Here is a 17016-nt window from a genome sequence, read left to right as displayed (position 1 = left end):
ATGATCTTCTGATACTTGGTAACCGTCTTTATCATGAATTGTGATAGCTACACAGTGGAAATCTTAACAGTTATTCGAGTCTGACTCGCATTTGACCGGTTTTATTTTTCGGTATTCCTTACATGCATCCCTATTATCCCTACTAATATTATAAATGCGAAAGTAACTCTGTCTTTCTGTCTGTTACGCTTTCACGTCTAAACCACTGGACTGATTTTAATGAAATTTGATACAGAGATAGAGTTGACCTTGAGAAAGAATATAGGATTTTTATCCCGGACTTTCGAAGAGTTTTCTTGGAAACGCGATATAACCGACCTCGACGCGGGCGAAGCCCCGAGCGAAAAGCTAGTAGTTCCATAACTATCAGAGCACTCACATAAAAATATTTAACATAAGTTTTATATTCTCGCTGTCGCTTACTGACAGCCCTGAACCTTTTATAAGTTTACTTTTTTAATAATGAAATGCAATACGAGTGGTAGTTCAATAAAGTGACTCGGAACCCGCAATTTATGTGCGCATTAGAATGACTAACGGTGGTCAATAAGTTTGAGGACGTTGCATTAGTTCTATAAGCTAAGAACTCACAGCCCTTATTCATTTACCTGTCAATCGCACTTACCGATTCTATTAATGAAAATGCTCTGACTTGTAATTATTTTGGTTAGTTGTGTTTTATGATAGTGAAGTGTCTGTCTGTGTTGAGCTTGTCCAGTAACTAGTTTCATGACTCATGTGTATGCACGTATGAATTTCGTCTTTGTTATTTTTCATGTTCATATTTTTCCCACATCATCTTTTGTCTCGTTTTCTAATCGTTCTGTCTTTTTCTTATTTTCAACACCTTAATTATTGTAGGATGTCACTGTTATGGCGAGATTTGGAAGCTACATTATGTAGTCATTATTTTTTCATGACGTCACTCTCCTTTTCGCATCATCCTTAATATTTACGTATCTGTTTTTGGTTGGTCCTTTATACCCATAGACATGATTGCATTATTGGGGTTGAAATCCTTTTGAATATTACAGGGTGTTGCCAAATCCGCTTATGATCACAAATATTATGCTTGCTACCGGTGTTAAGAACAAACAACCCTACATCACACTATTGTTTTAGTACATAAAGTGAGCCAATGTTTACTAAACAAATATTTTCTTGCTTCGAAGATATCTTTGGAATCATGTTTGGATGTTGACATGTCTTTGAGTCATTTACTTTGATTGAGAATTTGATCTTTGTGCAGTTGTTAATAAGGAATTAACGAAATGCGATAAAAGGACATATATTGCAAGTGCATATATTTTAAACAGGACAAAATAATTTGATACCCATTTTTATTAAACTAATCCCATTTCTGTTTTTCATGCCCTGTCATCATACCTTTGAGATAGGTTAATATATCGTAATATTTAAGTATTAACCCACAGTTTTAATACAATAATGCCTGTTCGACCAAAAGCCGATCGGCCGATCGACCAATATTACAAATGCTAGCTGTTCTATTCATAAGGCATCATGTATAGGTAGCGCTAGAACAAATGTGTTCTAATAACTGTTCTGTTGGTCTAGTGGTTAGTGGTCCTGACTGCTATACCTGAGGTCATGGGTTCGATTCCCACCCAGAACTAATGTCTGTGTGCTGAGCACGATCATTTATTCCGTATCTGGGTGAAATTTATCCATAATAAGTATGTGTATAAAAATATATAATAATGTTTATCAGTTATCTTGTACCTATAATAAAAGCTTTGCTTGGCGTTGTGTAAAAGTTGTGGAATATTAATATAATAATGATTGACCGCGGGACTTGTCACCGATCACAACAAACAACAAGAAAAAAATACAGACCAAAAATGTATTATTCAACCGATTGCTAGCCCTCTCATATAATGTACAACATGCTTTATTTCCCATAGTTTTAATGTCGCGCTGAAGCATAAATACAAAGGTAACTAATCCATTAAACTATTGCAGTATACTGGCTGTAAATATCTCTTTGTTCTATTAAGTAAACACATTATTTTCTTTTCTTGTTACTTTTCTATTTTGTGGAAATGTTTAACATAAATGTGGTTGTAATGTTGTCGTGTTATTATATCTGCAGATTTTTTAATGTTATGGTTAATCTTATTGAGATTACCTTTAAGTTTAGATGTATTAAAAAAAGCTTGTTTTGGAAAATATAATATAGGAGCAAGAACTATATAAGATATTAAAAAAATACAATACTACTGGCATATTACGGCCACAATAGAAAAATAACATTTAATATGTCAACGGTATACAATTCAAATTTGGTACACATTGTGAATTTGCATTCAGCCAGTGTTATTAAAAATAACCTTTGAGGTCCAATATGTTATTACACTGTTGGGTCAACCTTATAATCGGGAAATGATCAGGGGAACAAGGGTCCGGGGCACATTGATGTTTACTTCTCATACAACGTACATTTAAGGTGGTCTGCTACCCCTTAAACCCTTTGTCAAGATTAGGTAGAGACCGAAAATAAACTATTAAATTGGAGGCTGTGGCTTTACCTTACTTGCCTAGGTAAGACATCAAATTACTTATATTTAAAATGTATTTATTAGAAAATCGGGATTCTATTGAAATTGCAAAAGAAAAAGAACCCCCTTTTTTGTATGTAGAAGAAATGAACTCTTCCCATTTCATTGCAAACAAACGGAGAACAATTTTACTGAATTATCAACTGGAGTTAAGTACTATGCACTATATCAACATTAATAACACATTTCTAAAGTACACATTACACAAGGCATAACACATTTTTTAATATACTAATCTGGAATTATATAAGACACCTACTTGCAATAAAACATTTTACGTCATAAAATGTAAGACTTCTCGTAAAAAGTTTATGTCTTTGAAAATGGCTGAGTTGATGAAGCTACGTTAGACAATGCCAAGAGGAAAATGTTGTATAAAGTATACCTTAAAACAATTATTATCTTTAAAATTTATTGTAAAAGGGGATTTACCTCAAAGTTTCTTAAAAACATTGAACTTGCAAGATTTCGAATTAACGGGTGGAAATATATAAACTCTTGTAAAATATGTCAACATCCCCATTATAAGCGACAGTATTTAGAGAGATTATCCATAGTTAATAAGAGCAAAACATGCTCACGGATTTCAATTTATAATCTTGACTACAGTTCTCCTAGTAGTACCTGCCTATAGGAATATATTTTGTGATGAATAACAAATTAAAATAAATTAGCATTAAATCTAACTTGAAAGATAAAACAAGTGGTAATTTGATTAGATCAACAGTTCAAACAAACAAATCAAATAAAAGTCAAGTGATACATTCAGAAATTCGATTCGTAATTAGGCATTCAATTAATCTTTCTCTATCCTATTCTAAATTTAATTGTTTCTACTGTAATGCGATACTATATTTTCTTAGGTATTTGAATAAAGTGAAACAATTCTGGTATGTTTTCTTTTGCATAGAAACTTGGTTTCGTAATGTGCGACAAAACTAAATGATAAACAACAATAAAGATTGCCGGACCAAATTAAATAAATTTAGTTTTTATTTAATATGTGATTGTATTAAAGTTATATTAAGATTGTATGCCTTTATTAGAGTGCCTAACCAAATGAAGTATAAAATAAACAATCTGAGTCGAGAATTCATTTTCTCTTCGCCAATAAATTCGATTTTTCGTTATATTCGTATTTGATATTTCCAATTACGGTAAAAAACATATCGTGCGGCACGCAGGCTAATTGCGACGAAGCGTGGGTCCGTGATGACACGAGATTACATTTTATTTAGCTACAACTAACAATATTGTAAACCCCTGATTTATAGTTTCAAATACCAATCGCAGTTGTACTATTGGAACTTTGCCTGCGGTTCGGAAAAAAAAATATTTTTGTGATTTTAGATTTCAAATGTATCAGCTCTGTTTTGTCCAAACAAAACTACTTACCACTGGTTTTAAAACGCGCTATGCATCTTGTTTGACGATTCACCTGAATATTTTAATGAAGTTACATAATAAAAAACTATTTACGATCTAGATCACTAATTAAATTAACGTGATAGCTAAAGAAACCCGCATCGCGATCGGTTCACTCATACAGAACAGAACTATAAATCCACTAAACAAAAGACAGTAGCTACGGAACAAGGAATAGCACAAATTCAGACCATTCCTGCTAACATCTAAAGCACGAAATTAAATTTTAATGCAAATACCTTCCGTCTTTATTAGGTGACAAACTGTGGAACATAAGTAGGACTATCGATTCGTATTAAAGTTGTATATCTACAAGGCAGCTCAGGTAATTGACTGAACCGAGGTACTTGGCCCGTTCAACCCTACACTTTGCCTTGCATAAATTATGAAAATACTAGTCCTAGTGGATAATTTTGTAGGTCTTAGTCTATAATTACAACGAGCGAACTCGCTTGGCGCACTCGCCTTACTTACACTCCCGGCCAGAACGAGCTTACCAGTAAATAATGGAAAAAGTTATCCCAAACTAAACTAGTTTTATACTTTTAAGATTTATATCAACTAGTTTAATTATAAATATGTACACGAAGATGTTGAACTACAAAGTTTTCTTTTAATTACAAAAGAGGTTTTGCGTTTCGTAAATTCTTCGAAATTAACCTAGAGATAAATGTTTATGGTTTACGAATGCATATTTGAAAACATTGCATAAGTGAACACATTTTCACACCAGCGAGCAATAAATTGAGCCAGAAGTGTACGTTGTGCATAAATAATACAAAGTGGCTAGATACTAGTTCCGTATGTCCACGGAAGGGAAATTCATAGAATTTTGTAATAGATGTAGATTCCATTACTATCGTCATAATGATAAAATGAAGTCAACCACTTATCGTAAATTATACATGTCGGACTCCACCTGACATGCTTCGTAGCATTATTAATAAAGTTTATTTTTCTAGTACTTTACTGTAATAACACAACTTTTTCTATAAGTTAAATAATAACAACGCTGCTATATTACTATGAAAGTTACTTTCAACAAACAAAACACGAAACAAAAACGAAACATTCAAAAGTAGAACATTGAATTGGGTTTTAATTAAATGCAGTAACTTAAATCTAAATAGATTGATCTGCAAGTTGATACAAAAGCAGGGATATTTTCCGAGTAAACTCTATTACCACGACGTACAATGTAACGAAGCCGATTTGGGACGTTTCTAATTTTGAGAAAATCCCCCCGCGGCTAAATAAGGGTAAAACGAACGAAACGCGCTCTATCGGTCCGCTGGCTCTGCAAAAAGTTTGAAGGCTTTAATTTTGCCGGTTGTTAATTCGTGCGCGACCGATTCAAAGGCAGTGTCGGCTATTATTAAAAGCGTAAATTGTCAAACAGATGTACCGAACGACTTTGGTTGCGTCCCGCCCGCGTTAAAACGCAATGAAAATTGCCGTGCTCGGTTTAGCCCTATCGAAATTTTACATGACCCTGATTATTGGCTGTAAATCTAAATAATGTGTCTACGTTTCATACTTCGCGATTAATCGATTATTGAACAAATTGCGCGTTCAGTCGTACTCATCTACATATCTATCAAACTTATTCCTTTAAAATTAATTTTCATTTAAATTTCTTTCTTTAAGGTAACATCGGAAGTCTCAACAATTTTTTTCTTCAAAAACATCTCTGAATTCCTTAAGACAGTTATCCGTCTTATCACCCTTTTAAGCCTACTTTACCTTTAACAAAATAAGTGAAACTAAATTTGAGAAAACGTGCGAACTGAAAGCTTATTCAAATTAGGTCAATTAGTCGTGTCGGCAGCTCTTTATTTGCCTACGCAAATATTTATCTAAACCGGCAACAAAGTAATAAATAGGCAATTGTTTATCATTTTAATTGCTGAGTCAATATGATCTTTGTAAAGAATTTTGCACCGTCACGGTTGGAGAATGGTTTATTTATGTTTGGTGGGAATCAGTGAACAGTTGGCGTGTTTGTACAAGCCATCTAACCTCGTTCCTGCCACATACACGAGCTATTTAATATCGACTCGAGATCTTGGCCACTAGGACACGCTGCTAAGCCGCCCTACTAACTTTATAAGAAGTCGCACTGAAACTAATACACTTTTGAAATGGAGAACGAATGAAATATTACTGTGACGTAATTTGGAAAATATTTTGTAGAATCTCAACTCGAGACACTATTGCGTTATGATAAATAAATTTTATATTTCAAGTCTCGTAGCAAAAAGGTTGAATTTGATTATGTAAACCTGTATAATAGATAAATCTAAAGTTGAATTTAATTAGTTTCGTAGGCTTCGTTATTACATAGATAATTATATTCGAGTAACTCCAAATACGTGATGATAACTTTAATTTATTTTCTGACTGCAAGATGCCTTCTACCGTAGGACTAAAAGTTATGTGTTATACAAACCAAAAGTAATTTTAATATTACAATTACCTCAAAATTATCATAATACCAACTCCTCATTTCAGCCGTAAAATACTTTCCATGAAACATTTTAGCATGATAAACAACTGCCAATATTAAACACCACAGTTTACCCAAGTAAATGAAATTTAAATGCTTGTAAAACAAAATTTTATATTTTGTAAGGCTTTTGCCAATACTTCTTATAAAATAGAAGGATCTTGTAATTCGAGAGGGAATGGCTAAGGCTTCCTAGCTTGATTCTTACACGCGCTGAAAGATATTTTCGTGGTTGTATTCTATAAATAAAATAAAACAAAGTAATTGTTTCAAGGCCAGTATAAAGTAATTAATTTAGTTGTTGTAGTTGTTTTGTGTACTAAAAATGAGAAACTTGTCCTCAATTTTAACCCGAACAATATTTCAGCGAGACGAATAAAAATACGAACCTTATTTTAATTCCTGTAAATTTTTCTTTAAAGTACATTAAAGATATTCACGATGCCCAAATTTCACAAAATTTTTGTTCTATCATAAAAAAAAACACAGATATGAAAGCATTCATCGCTGAAGAGCTCAGGGTTGGCACACAGCCGCAGGAGGTGCATTTAAAAACTGTCTTCAGTCAGCGGTGTATTTGTTCAAGGCGACTGGAGGCGTCACTGCCATGGTCCCGCTCAGCCCAGGGGAATACTCCGTACGTGTTTCACTGATGGACTGTCCCCTTCCAAATAACACGAGCTTTTGCCTTGCTTTGACAGAAATATTACTTCAGAGCTTAGTCACGGGAGTAATTATATGAACCCTGAGGGCTTAACATTACGTCTTAAAGTAATAATACTGCAGCTGTGAAAGAGAGAGAACGCTCTACAATATGATATATGCTGTTTCGCTTCCTCATCTGCCATGAAATTAAATTAAAACGTAGCGGTAGGCTATCCGGTAAACTAAGCGTGCATTATAAAAAATGCGTGTAGTGGTGCTTCAAGGAACATACGGCAATAACTATATTCATATTAAGGATTGCTTTTCTATATGACGGTTACGAATGCGGAAATATGCTTCCAACTTAATCAAGGGCCAATTCATTCGTATGGAAACGATTCAGAAAATTTTATTTCTACTTCAAGTACGCGGAAAAGTTGTTAAATTATAAGACAAATTATTTTTCTTTTTATATTTTATTTTTCTGTTGAGTCTACTTCAAGTTACTTTAGGTTAAGATTTATTTGAATAGATGACTAATGAAATACAAGGTAATATAATTGTCATGCCACTTTTTTCGATTTAAAATAGTACCTAACTTAGCTCTATTTTAATGATAGTAAAGATCACAATTGATTGAGTAAAATAAGTGATATAATAAATTAATGTCTATAGGCATGAACTCCAAAATTAATTGCTCCATTCTTCCGAACAATACTTCAGGTAGATAGGCACTAGCCTATCTATAAAAATGTTGGAAATCCATTTGGCATCCGCATCAGAGAATCCATTTGCCTTTTAAGTGCTTTAATGATTTGTGAAAAAATTCTTCGGTCTCAGATGATTAATTTACTTGATATTCGATGAATCATTATCTTCGGCTGCGGTAATTATAGAGAGCAAAGTTTTTATTATTCAAATATTATTCTCATAGTGGTCTTATATTCTGTTGATTTTGTAAATATGATATGTATTTATGTGAATAACATTTTAAAGGATTTTAATAGAAAGAGATTTTTCAGAGATTATAATTTTATTATTATACTTTCATAAAGGTCTGCCTAAGAACACATCCTTAAAATTACAACATAAAAAATTCAATGTACTTTACAAACGTTCTGTCTTATTATCAAAAATTTACTAAATATATGACACAGTTAAATATTACAGTACTTTGTAACTTTATTATTACTTAGCAATTATCACTTCCTGAAAACAGTAAAGAAAAACATCGTGAAGAGGAAACACATTCCACGTGAAAACTTTTATAGGGTGTGTTTAAAACATATGGAGCAATTTCAGTCACCTGGTTGTACATCAACCATACGAAAATAAGAGCATACTGTACAATAAACTACAACATCAGTCATATTCAATACCACCTCTATGCTCAACTAAAAACATTCCTTCCGAAGTCATTTCACAAAAATATGCTGAATAATCCATAAAAAAATAATCATCTGCTATTCAAAATTAGAATGTTAGGTATCATTTTTAAACTAATTAATAATGTACTTGGAATGTTTTTAACATAAGGTTGTATATATAACGAACTTTTTAAGAACATTAAAAAAAAAAAGTATAATCACAGCCAAAAAAAACATGACATAAACAAGTCTTACTATCATATTATTAAACGGTTTGTTACAATCCATTTTCCCCAAGTCCGTACGGCGAAGACGGACTCGTCAACAGGTAATAATTTCCAGGTACGCTGAAATCAATACCAATGTTATTATGTAAGCAATTATATAAATTAGATTGATTACTTCGTGCGTGTGTAATCGATATGTTAACATGATTCTGGGTTTGTTTTAGGAAGGGAATCAGTTTAAATATATTATGAAGGGGTATTTCAGTTCTTTTAAAAACTATTTGTACCCCGTAACTCGTATTTGCCCAGTTTGTTTTTTACTTCTGTATATTTGTTATAATTTTTACTATAGAACACTCTAGAATACTTAAATAACTAACGTATCACGCAATATCTGTCACGTAAGAATGAAAATTAGCCGCAGATAAATACTTTATTTGCAGTCATAAATGTACCTAAGTCAGGAGGTAACAAGCTCAAATTACCACTCTACCAATATTCTGCTGCACGTTTCGGGCAGTCAAACTGTCGTACTTTAACTTATGTGGAGCTCGCTAGATACTTAATTGCGTGTCACTTATGTTGTTGAATGTTTAACTGCGGAAGCTGCACGGTGGTTAGCGGCACGGTAAAATATGGCCGCCGAGCCCGACCCGGCCGAATGGTACATTATACGTGTTTATTAATCGTTATTGCCCAAATCGAAACGTTCAACCTTTTTCGAAACACGTGACATTTTATTAATTAAATATTTTTGAAACTCCATATTTTTTGGGTTTCGTTTCAAATAACCTTTTGTTCGTCATTTGTTTTATACGCTTATTAAGCTGTCTGATCTGATTTATTCCGTTCAGATTCTAGTTAAAAACTCCTTTTCCGTAAACGTAATTAAAATAATAGTAGCTATTATTATTCAACCTTGTTAGAAAAAGATTTCGAAATTGACAAATCTGCAAATGTTAAGTCGACGACTCAAGGTCGATCTAGCTTAATTGAATTTCAACAATCAATAAAAAAAATTAAGACTCGAAACGAAAGGCTGTTTCATTAGTTAGTTAAAGGAAAGATATGTTCGTTTGTTACTTACTAGTCTTCGTGACGTTTTCCGAGTTCCAATACGGTATCAAGTCTTTGCTGTTTTGAATAATTTTTCCACGTCCTGTAATTTCTTGCGAAAGTTCCAATTACGGTCCCTGGGTACTTCATAGAGTCGATGAGGTACTGCCAACATTTGTTGTGATTGCACAGATCTGCAACACACAATAGTTTTAATATCGCCTGTTTCATCAGAGCCAATATTGTGTACATGAAACATTCTTCAGTTTGAAACATGAAGGAATTTATGTTCGTAAATACGAAGTATTTCAAATTCTGTAGTAAAAACTATTTGTAGTTTGTTGTGCAAAATAACGATAGTTAATTAATAAACGTATAATACAGCTGAGAAAGTTCAGTAGGTAAAATATGTAAAATCCTGTATCATAATAATATTTCCTAAGTAAGCAAAAATTATGTAGTCGTTCTGCTATCTAGCAGATTTTAGATTCAAGTTCTTATGGCTTCATGGCATTGGCTAAATGAAAAGGGTGTCTTCTGAAACTATCCCGTAACGAGATAATACACTTACAAAATCATTACCTAATTTTATATATACCTACTATCCTAAAAAAACACTAAGTCAGTGGCCCATATAGTTCACAAATAGGCAACCATTTTAGACGGGATCAATACTCAAACACATCGTTTTACCGACATTGAAACGAATCGAATGCAGTTGAAAAGGCGGTCAAGTTTGTTGAAGGCATATTCAGGTCACTCACACAAGCATAGCATAAGTACGGGAAAGATTAAGGCTTATATATGAATGTAGATAACGAGAGCATGATTAAAAGTAACATTGACGCAGCACATTTCAGCTGTAATTTTCAGTAAACGGTGTAATTTTTTTTTAACTTTCAGGAACTGGATTTAAACGAAGACGAAGCCCTCATACGAATATTATTGATCAAAATGTTTAACGAACATTTACAATACGAAATTAGATTTAGAAATAAGAATACCATTTATTGTTAGGCCTTATGCTTCTTTATGAACTATTCTATAATGAGAGAGTATGCTCTTCCATAAACGTTCAGTATAATCATGGAAGGAGAGAAATGAGCAAGTAAAGAGTCGAGTCGGACTGGTCTGGGAGACTAACACCACGGTTTACTAGTTGTACTGTTTGTACTTGATATTTGCGCTGTCACGCTTTCAATCCCGAAACTATATTACTTTAAATAATCGTAATAGAATATGGTAATCGATTGGACCTAATTTTGAAAACCATAAGGTTTAATTTTACGTGACGATATATTTGTTATTAAACAGGTTTTACCTCCAGGTGTAAACCTCGGATACGGTCTATTGTCACAACCGGGTTGCACCACTGGGCCAACAGTTCTGAAATTGGGCCAGTAATCAACTTTGCCCAGGTTCCTCCTGCTACCATATTTGCTTGGGTCAGAGTGTATGACATCAACGTATGCAGCAGACTCAGGGTTCAACCTCTCTTCTGGCCTCTTGGAGTCGAAAACGACTCCTGCAGGGTCTAATCCGGTAATCCTGGTGTTGAAATTTAATTAAGCATATATAATAACAGTACAATAAATATAATGACTTCTTTGTAGTAGTCTTTACAAAAAAAACATATAGTACCTATTTATTAACACATTCTAATGTCTGAAATTGGAATATGAGTTTCTGACAGTATTCGTAGGTTAGGCAAACAAAAGAATAATCATAAATTATAAAGCGTTCTAGAATCATATCTTTTGTTATTCTAGTTTAAAACTAGAATACGAAGCTTTCAGTGTTCTTTATAACAAAACCTTTTACAAATATCAAACAGCATTGACCTACAAGACTATACCTTACATTCTGCCTAAGCAAACACTCACCACGGCAATCGCACTCCTTTTCCAGCCATTTTGTTGCCGGCAATGCCTACAATATGCGCACCCAGCGAATGTCCCACTAAGTGCGTCTTATTCAAATCCAAGCCGACTGCAGACAGGCTCAGCAGAACATCAGCTAAGTACGCGCCGACCTGAGCGAGATAGCATAATAGCTGTCATTTGTTTTTAAGGCCGGAGAAATAAAGAGATATCGTGTTATTATGGACATTTAAATATGATTTGCTTGTCTTGAATAGATTTTGTTTAAAGTACTTCTTTTTGGGAAGTACTCTTACCAATACGCAGATGTTTCTTTTCTTTATAAATGCTCTACATATAAAATAAGATACAATTAGTTATTGAAACTGGTCGTGGCTAGGGTGTTACTGCATTAATTGATGAAACTTAATTTGTAACAAGTTAGTATCCCTTGAATAGGCTATCCAATTTATAAATCTGAGAATACAGATTTCCTTAAGACACAAAACTTCAGTCTTCAAAATCTCGCAATTTCATAAAAAGTTTCATAAACTGACCTTAATAGCGTTAGGTACAGCCCGATTGAGGTACGACGAAGATATTTGATTGTTCAAAGCAGCGGCTAGACGATCCCAGTTCAAAAGGATAACATTGCTCTGCCCTTGGTCCAAATACGCCTGTATCACAGCCGTCACCGCGGGCCCATTAGGATGACCTAAAGAGAATTATTTTTTATTATTTCCGCTGACTCGCGACCTTAAGATTATTACTGTAATAAGCTGCTAGTATAACAGTTATGAAGATCTTTTTAATATTCGTGATCTTTGTAATTTTTTGCTTGGATTTTTGCGTACTTTTACGTAATATTGTTTTGTATAAATAAATGATAACGTAATGAACCAGGGTGTTTAACACGATTCCACGGTTATGCAACGGTAGTTCTGAATTGAAAGTTAATTAATTAATTATTATGTAAAAGAGAAAAGAAGAAAGTATTCGAGTTTTGATTGTATATTTTTACAATAATACTGCTCGTATGGATATTTAGTATTTTATGTTTAAGTTTATTATATAAATTACTGGTTGGTCCTCAACAAGATGTAAGACTTGGCTTCTGAATAAATTACGTCACAATTTTGTTTACACCAGGCAACTATTTGCAGAAACCAGAAACAAGGTTTTTGAATGTATCTCAGTCTATTTATATTCCGTAAATAAATATATTAAATAATGCTAGATTATAATTTAACTTTTTCTCTATCTTGAATATAACTAAAATTATAGTTAAATCTGTATAGTTTAAGACTCATTATTGCTTATCAATAGGAAAAATACTTTCCTGTGAATCCATGACAAAATAGAGTTGTCATCTGGCTAGTGTTGAAGGACGGTAGTACTGTGATATGATCTGCTTCATCAAATGGCAATTCTGTGTACTTTTCAAGAGATCTACAACAATAATCAATTAGCGCTTTTATACATACTTTAAAATAATAACACAATTCAATCGATTCGGACTCGCAATTCTAAAGGCTCCGTAAAAAAGGCTAAAGAAAAACAAATCGGTCCTTTGACATTTTTTTACCCAACATGTATATTTGCGGGCTGGCTCCATGCGGCCCAGAATAGAGAATTGAGGAAGGATTTGTGGAGGCCTTTGCCCAGCAATGGGACACAGCCTTTACGGACACGCGACCTTAGCCTTTACTCGATTTTTATTCGTTACTGTAGCTGCAACCGTTAGTTAAAAATTGCAATGGTCTGGTGACGGACGGACGAACAGACAGTGGAGCCTTAATAAAATCATTCCGTTTTAACCCTTTGGTCTGAAATCTGAACGTAAGCGAAAGAAAACTTTTAATTGGTACTTGATATTGCTACTTTTCTTATAATTCTTTCTCTTTATTTTCATAGCAACTATCGTGAGACTGATTCATTATTAAATGATGTAATGGTTTACTCACGCGTATTTATCGAGAGAGCTCGACTAGTTTCGGACCCAACCGGAGTCCTTAACGATGAGCTGACGCGCCGCCTCAGCTCGTGATTGACCATTACATCATTTAATAATTTCTTTCGATTTTATCAGTAATTTTTCAGGAATATTGTTAAATTTTCTTTAAAGGAATGCAAAAACACTTACCCATGATATACTCTTAGTTTTGGCCTGTCATCCTCACCGAATACTAGAAAAAGAGCAGATATTCTAGTTTACACCAAATTTTACCGCAAAAATATTTAAATTAACCAAGGAGATTGAGAAGAAGAGAGAGTTAGAGTGGCTGAACTAACCTCTCTACGCAAAATGGCTTTTTATAACATAACTAGCTGTGCCCCAAGGTTTCACCTGCGTGCATAAGTAGGTCCCATTACCGGTGCCTTTATATTATTGGAGCGCAGATGGATCAATATCGGATATAACAGAAGTCTTGATTACTTAATATGGTGATTAAGTATTCTAAAATTTTCCAATTTTCCGTGTCTTGTTTTTATTTTTTTCCATAAAAACCTTCTCTTGACAATAACAAATAAAGAATTCTCGAAATCGGTCCAGCCGTTAACGCGTGATTTCGTGACCAAGGGAAAGGGGTCTTCATTTTTTATTAACAAAAAACATTTGCATTGATCAACAAAAGAAAATCAATATAGGTACATGTATGACAAAGTACTTGGACAAGGATCATTGTAATCTTAGGACTTTACAACAAAGGCGATGCAGCAACGGTGTCGTAATATTTACAAGATTACTCTCGCGCTAAGCTGACAGGTAAATGTTTGGTCAACACACTTTAAATCCATTATTTACTGCGCACCGAAAACGTATCCTTCCATTTAAATTAATATTTATTTGTTATGTGTTTCTTTATGCATATTTTTTCGTTTGCTTACTTATTACTTATGTGGAGTAGAAGCTGTTAAATTAAAATTTGAATAAAGTCCTACCATCTATAACTACTGCAACTATAAGACTAATAGTATTCAAAATGTATTATTTGTATAGGCAGGAAGTGCTACCAATTAGAAAATGATTTCAATAGTCATCATGATTGAGTATAAAAAGTAAAAATCTATTTGTTAATACAAAAATACAATGTTTAATAATTAAAACACATTAAACTCGAATTGTTGTTTTTTTTTAACAACAAATATTACAAAGATGAACTGCTTTCAAGATTAGGAAACTTGTAACGGATTTCGTAAAATGTATACACAATCGTGACGTCACGGCTCGGTTTCATTCACTGTAATTTGTTCTTTTTTGCATTAATATGCGTTAAACTACAAGACGTACACTGAAAAAAAATGTCGAAAACAAAATTCTAGCCCAGTGATCTCGGTAGCCTAGTTATAGATATGTAAGCCTAGTCTCGGACTCATCAGTTGATAAAGCGATTGACGCTTATATCTAGAAGTCGCTGGTTCGAGTCCTGTCTGAAGTTTGAGTTTTTACATTATATTTAAATGCTAATAGTAGGTACTGCATCTGTGGAAACTGGAAATATTAGCATTTAAATAATTAAGGTAGCGCATTCTCTATTACCCATCTGACCCGGATGACCTGTGCCCTGCTCGATATTTAAACTAATTTAAAGGTGATATAATTGACTTAAAAAAATAAATGGTAAATTTTAGATTTTAATAAATTCACCATCATATCGGGCGTTCGTATTATTTCGAAAATGATGCGTCAAAGATCTTAAGGCTCTCTCTTCAAACAGAGCTAAGGCCTTTGACATTCAAGGTGATAAGATTATTTGTGAATCGTTTACAATTTAAGCAATATCGCAGAAAATAGACCGTTTGGTGTCAGCTGTCAGCTTATGAAGGGTGTAAATGAGCGAAAGTTTTGCTTCTTTAGGCTGTACTGTGATGGATCTTTGGCACAATGCATGTATAAATAAATATCATTAAATTATAACGACGTAACAGAGATATAAGCAGGCTATTCTTCCATATATTACACAAAAACTGTAAGCCACTTTTTGCGCCAACAACAATGAATTAAAATTTCGAATAAGTTAAGTTCCCTTTTGTGAAAGTTAAGGAAAGCGTTTAACTCAAAACAGACTATACTTCCCAAACCCTTCAGGATTAAACTCGAGATTACAGTATTTACGCATGTTCCGTATCAACCACCAACATATAAGCATAATAAAAATGAAATGTATTGATTTATGATGGTTAAGTAGGACAGTTTTCTTATTTCGAAAAAGTTTTATAGAATATATTCACATGTGAAACAAAAGAGTGCGTTTAATTTACGTTATAATTTAGCTACGTGAAATGGTGGGTGATAGCGTTAATACTTGAATTACACCTCATTGGTGCATCAACCATTAAAATCCTACTATCTCAAATTCGCAATAGACCTAGTTTAGTGTAGGTAATTTATTTAATTTAGAAATTCGTTTGAAATTTTGTTTACTCAATGCGTGATTAATTCAGTCTGCTTTTTAAACTTGGTTATTTTAATTAAAATAATCGATATGTACCTATAGTAAATTATTTTTGTTTAAAGCCTATATTTTACTATTTGGTGTATTATTAAACTATTAAATATAATAATAATAAAAAAAAAACAATTTTAAGCAAAAAGTTTTAAAATGTGTCATATAAAAACATATTTTAACAAACTATGTTATGTTCGATATCCTTCTTACCTGCACCAATTATGAAGAGTCCAATAAGATACACACTTGCAACCATTTTGCAGGTTTTTCACGAATTGTCCATTTGTTAGTTCGGGTATGTTTTTATATAGGGGCCGGTATCAAAGAGTTGCAGCACTGTACTTTCCTTGACATAATCGCGGCTGATTATTTTGGCGCCGACGCCCATATGCCTTCATAATCTTTTGGAAAGATTACCTTGGGATCCTTAACTTTGAACTAAGTCACACGAACATCTTATATTCCTATTTTTATATCTCCTTACATCTGAACACTACTGTGTCACAACGTCAAGTGAATTTGAAAGACAAGTCTTGTATACAAGTTTTGACATTGAGATCTTGGAATCTCCAGCCACCGTCCATTACTTTGCGAAATATGTATTGGTACTTTCCTCTACAAAAAATCTTGTGTGCAGAAAATATTAAACAACTTTGCCAGTTCACACGTCATAGCATGTACTATTGGAATATTCCAGTGTAGTAAGTGGAGTAATTCAGTAATAAAAGTATACTTAAGTAACTGAGCCTACAGTCATACATACTTACATTATAAAGAGTCAAAGTTTGTGACATTTTAAGGGATTTCTTTACTATTTTTTTCATAATTATCATTTTAGATTTTAACCACAGAAAAGAATGTTGTCGCATCACTTATTTAATACTAGCTTTTCGCCCGCGGCTTC

At 33.3% G+C, this 17016-nt stretch overlaps 1 protein-coding gene across 1 annotated transcript; it reads right to left on the bottom strand.

Moving 5' to 3' along the window:
* Positions 1 to 8172: 8172 nt before the first annotated feature.
* Positions 8173 to 17016, bottom strand: LOC113497642 (lipase member H-like). Its single transcript, XM_026877246.1, has 8 exons — positions 16323 to 17016; positions 13805 to 13847; positions 13001 to 13110; positions 12219 to 12376; positions 11686 to 11834; positions 11124 to 11350; positions 9834 to 9996; positions 8173 to 8866 (listed from the first exon to the last, which is right to left on the bottom strand). Exons 1-8 carry the CDS (start codon positions 16366 to 16368, stop codon positions 8797 to 8799), a joined length of 966 nt encoding a protein of 321 aa, XP_026733047.1. The 5' UTR covers positions 16369 to 17016; the 3' UTR covers positions 8173 to 8796.

This window comes from Trichoplusia ni, chromosome 9 (assembly GCF_003590095.1).
Source record: "Trichoplusia ni isolate ovarian cell line Hi5 chromosome 9, tn1, whole genome shotgun sequence".
NCBI classification, from domain to species: Eukaryota; Metazoa; Arthropoda; class Insecta; order Lepidoptera; family Noctuidae; genus Trichoplusia; species Trichoplusia ni.
This window is presented reverse-complemented; position numbering and strand designations above follow the sequence as displayed.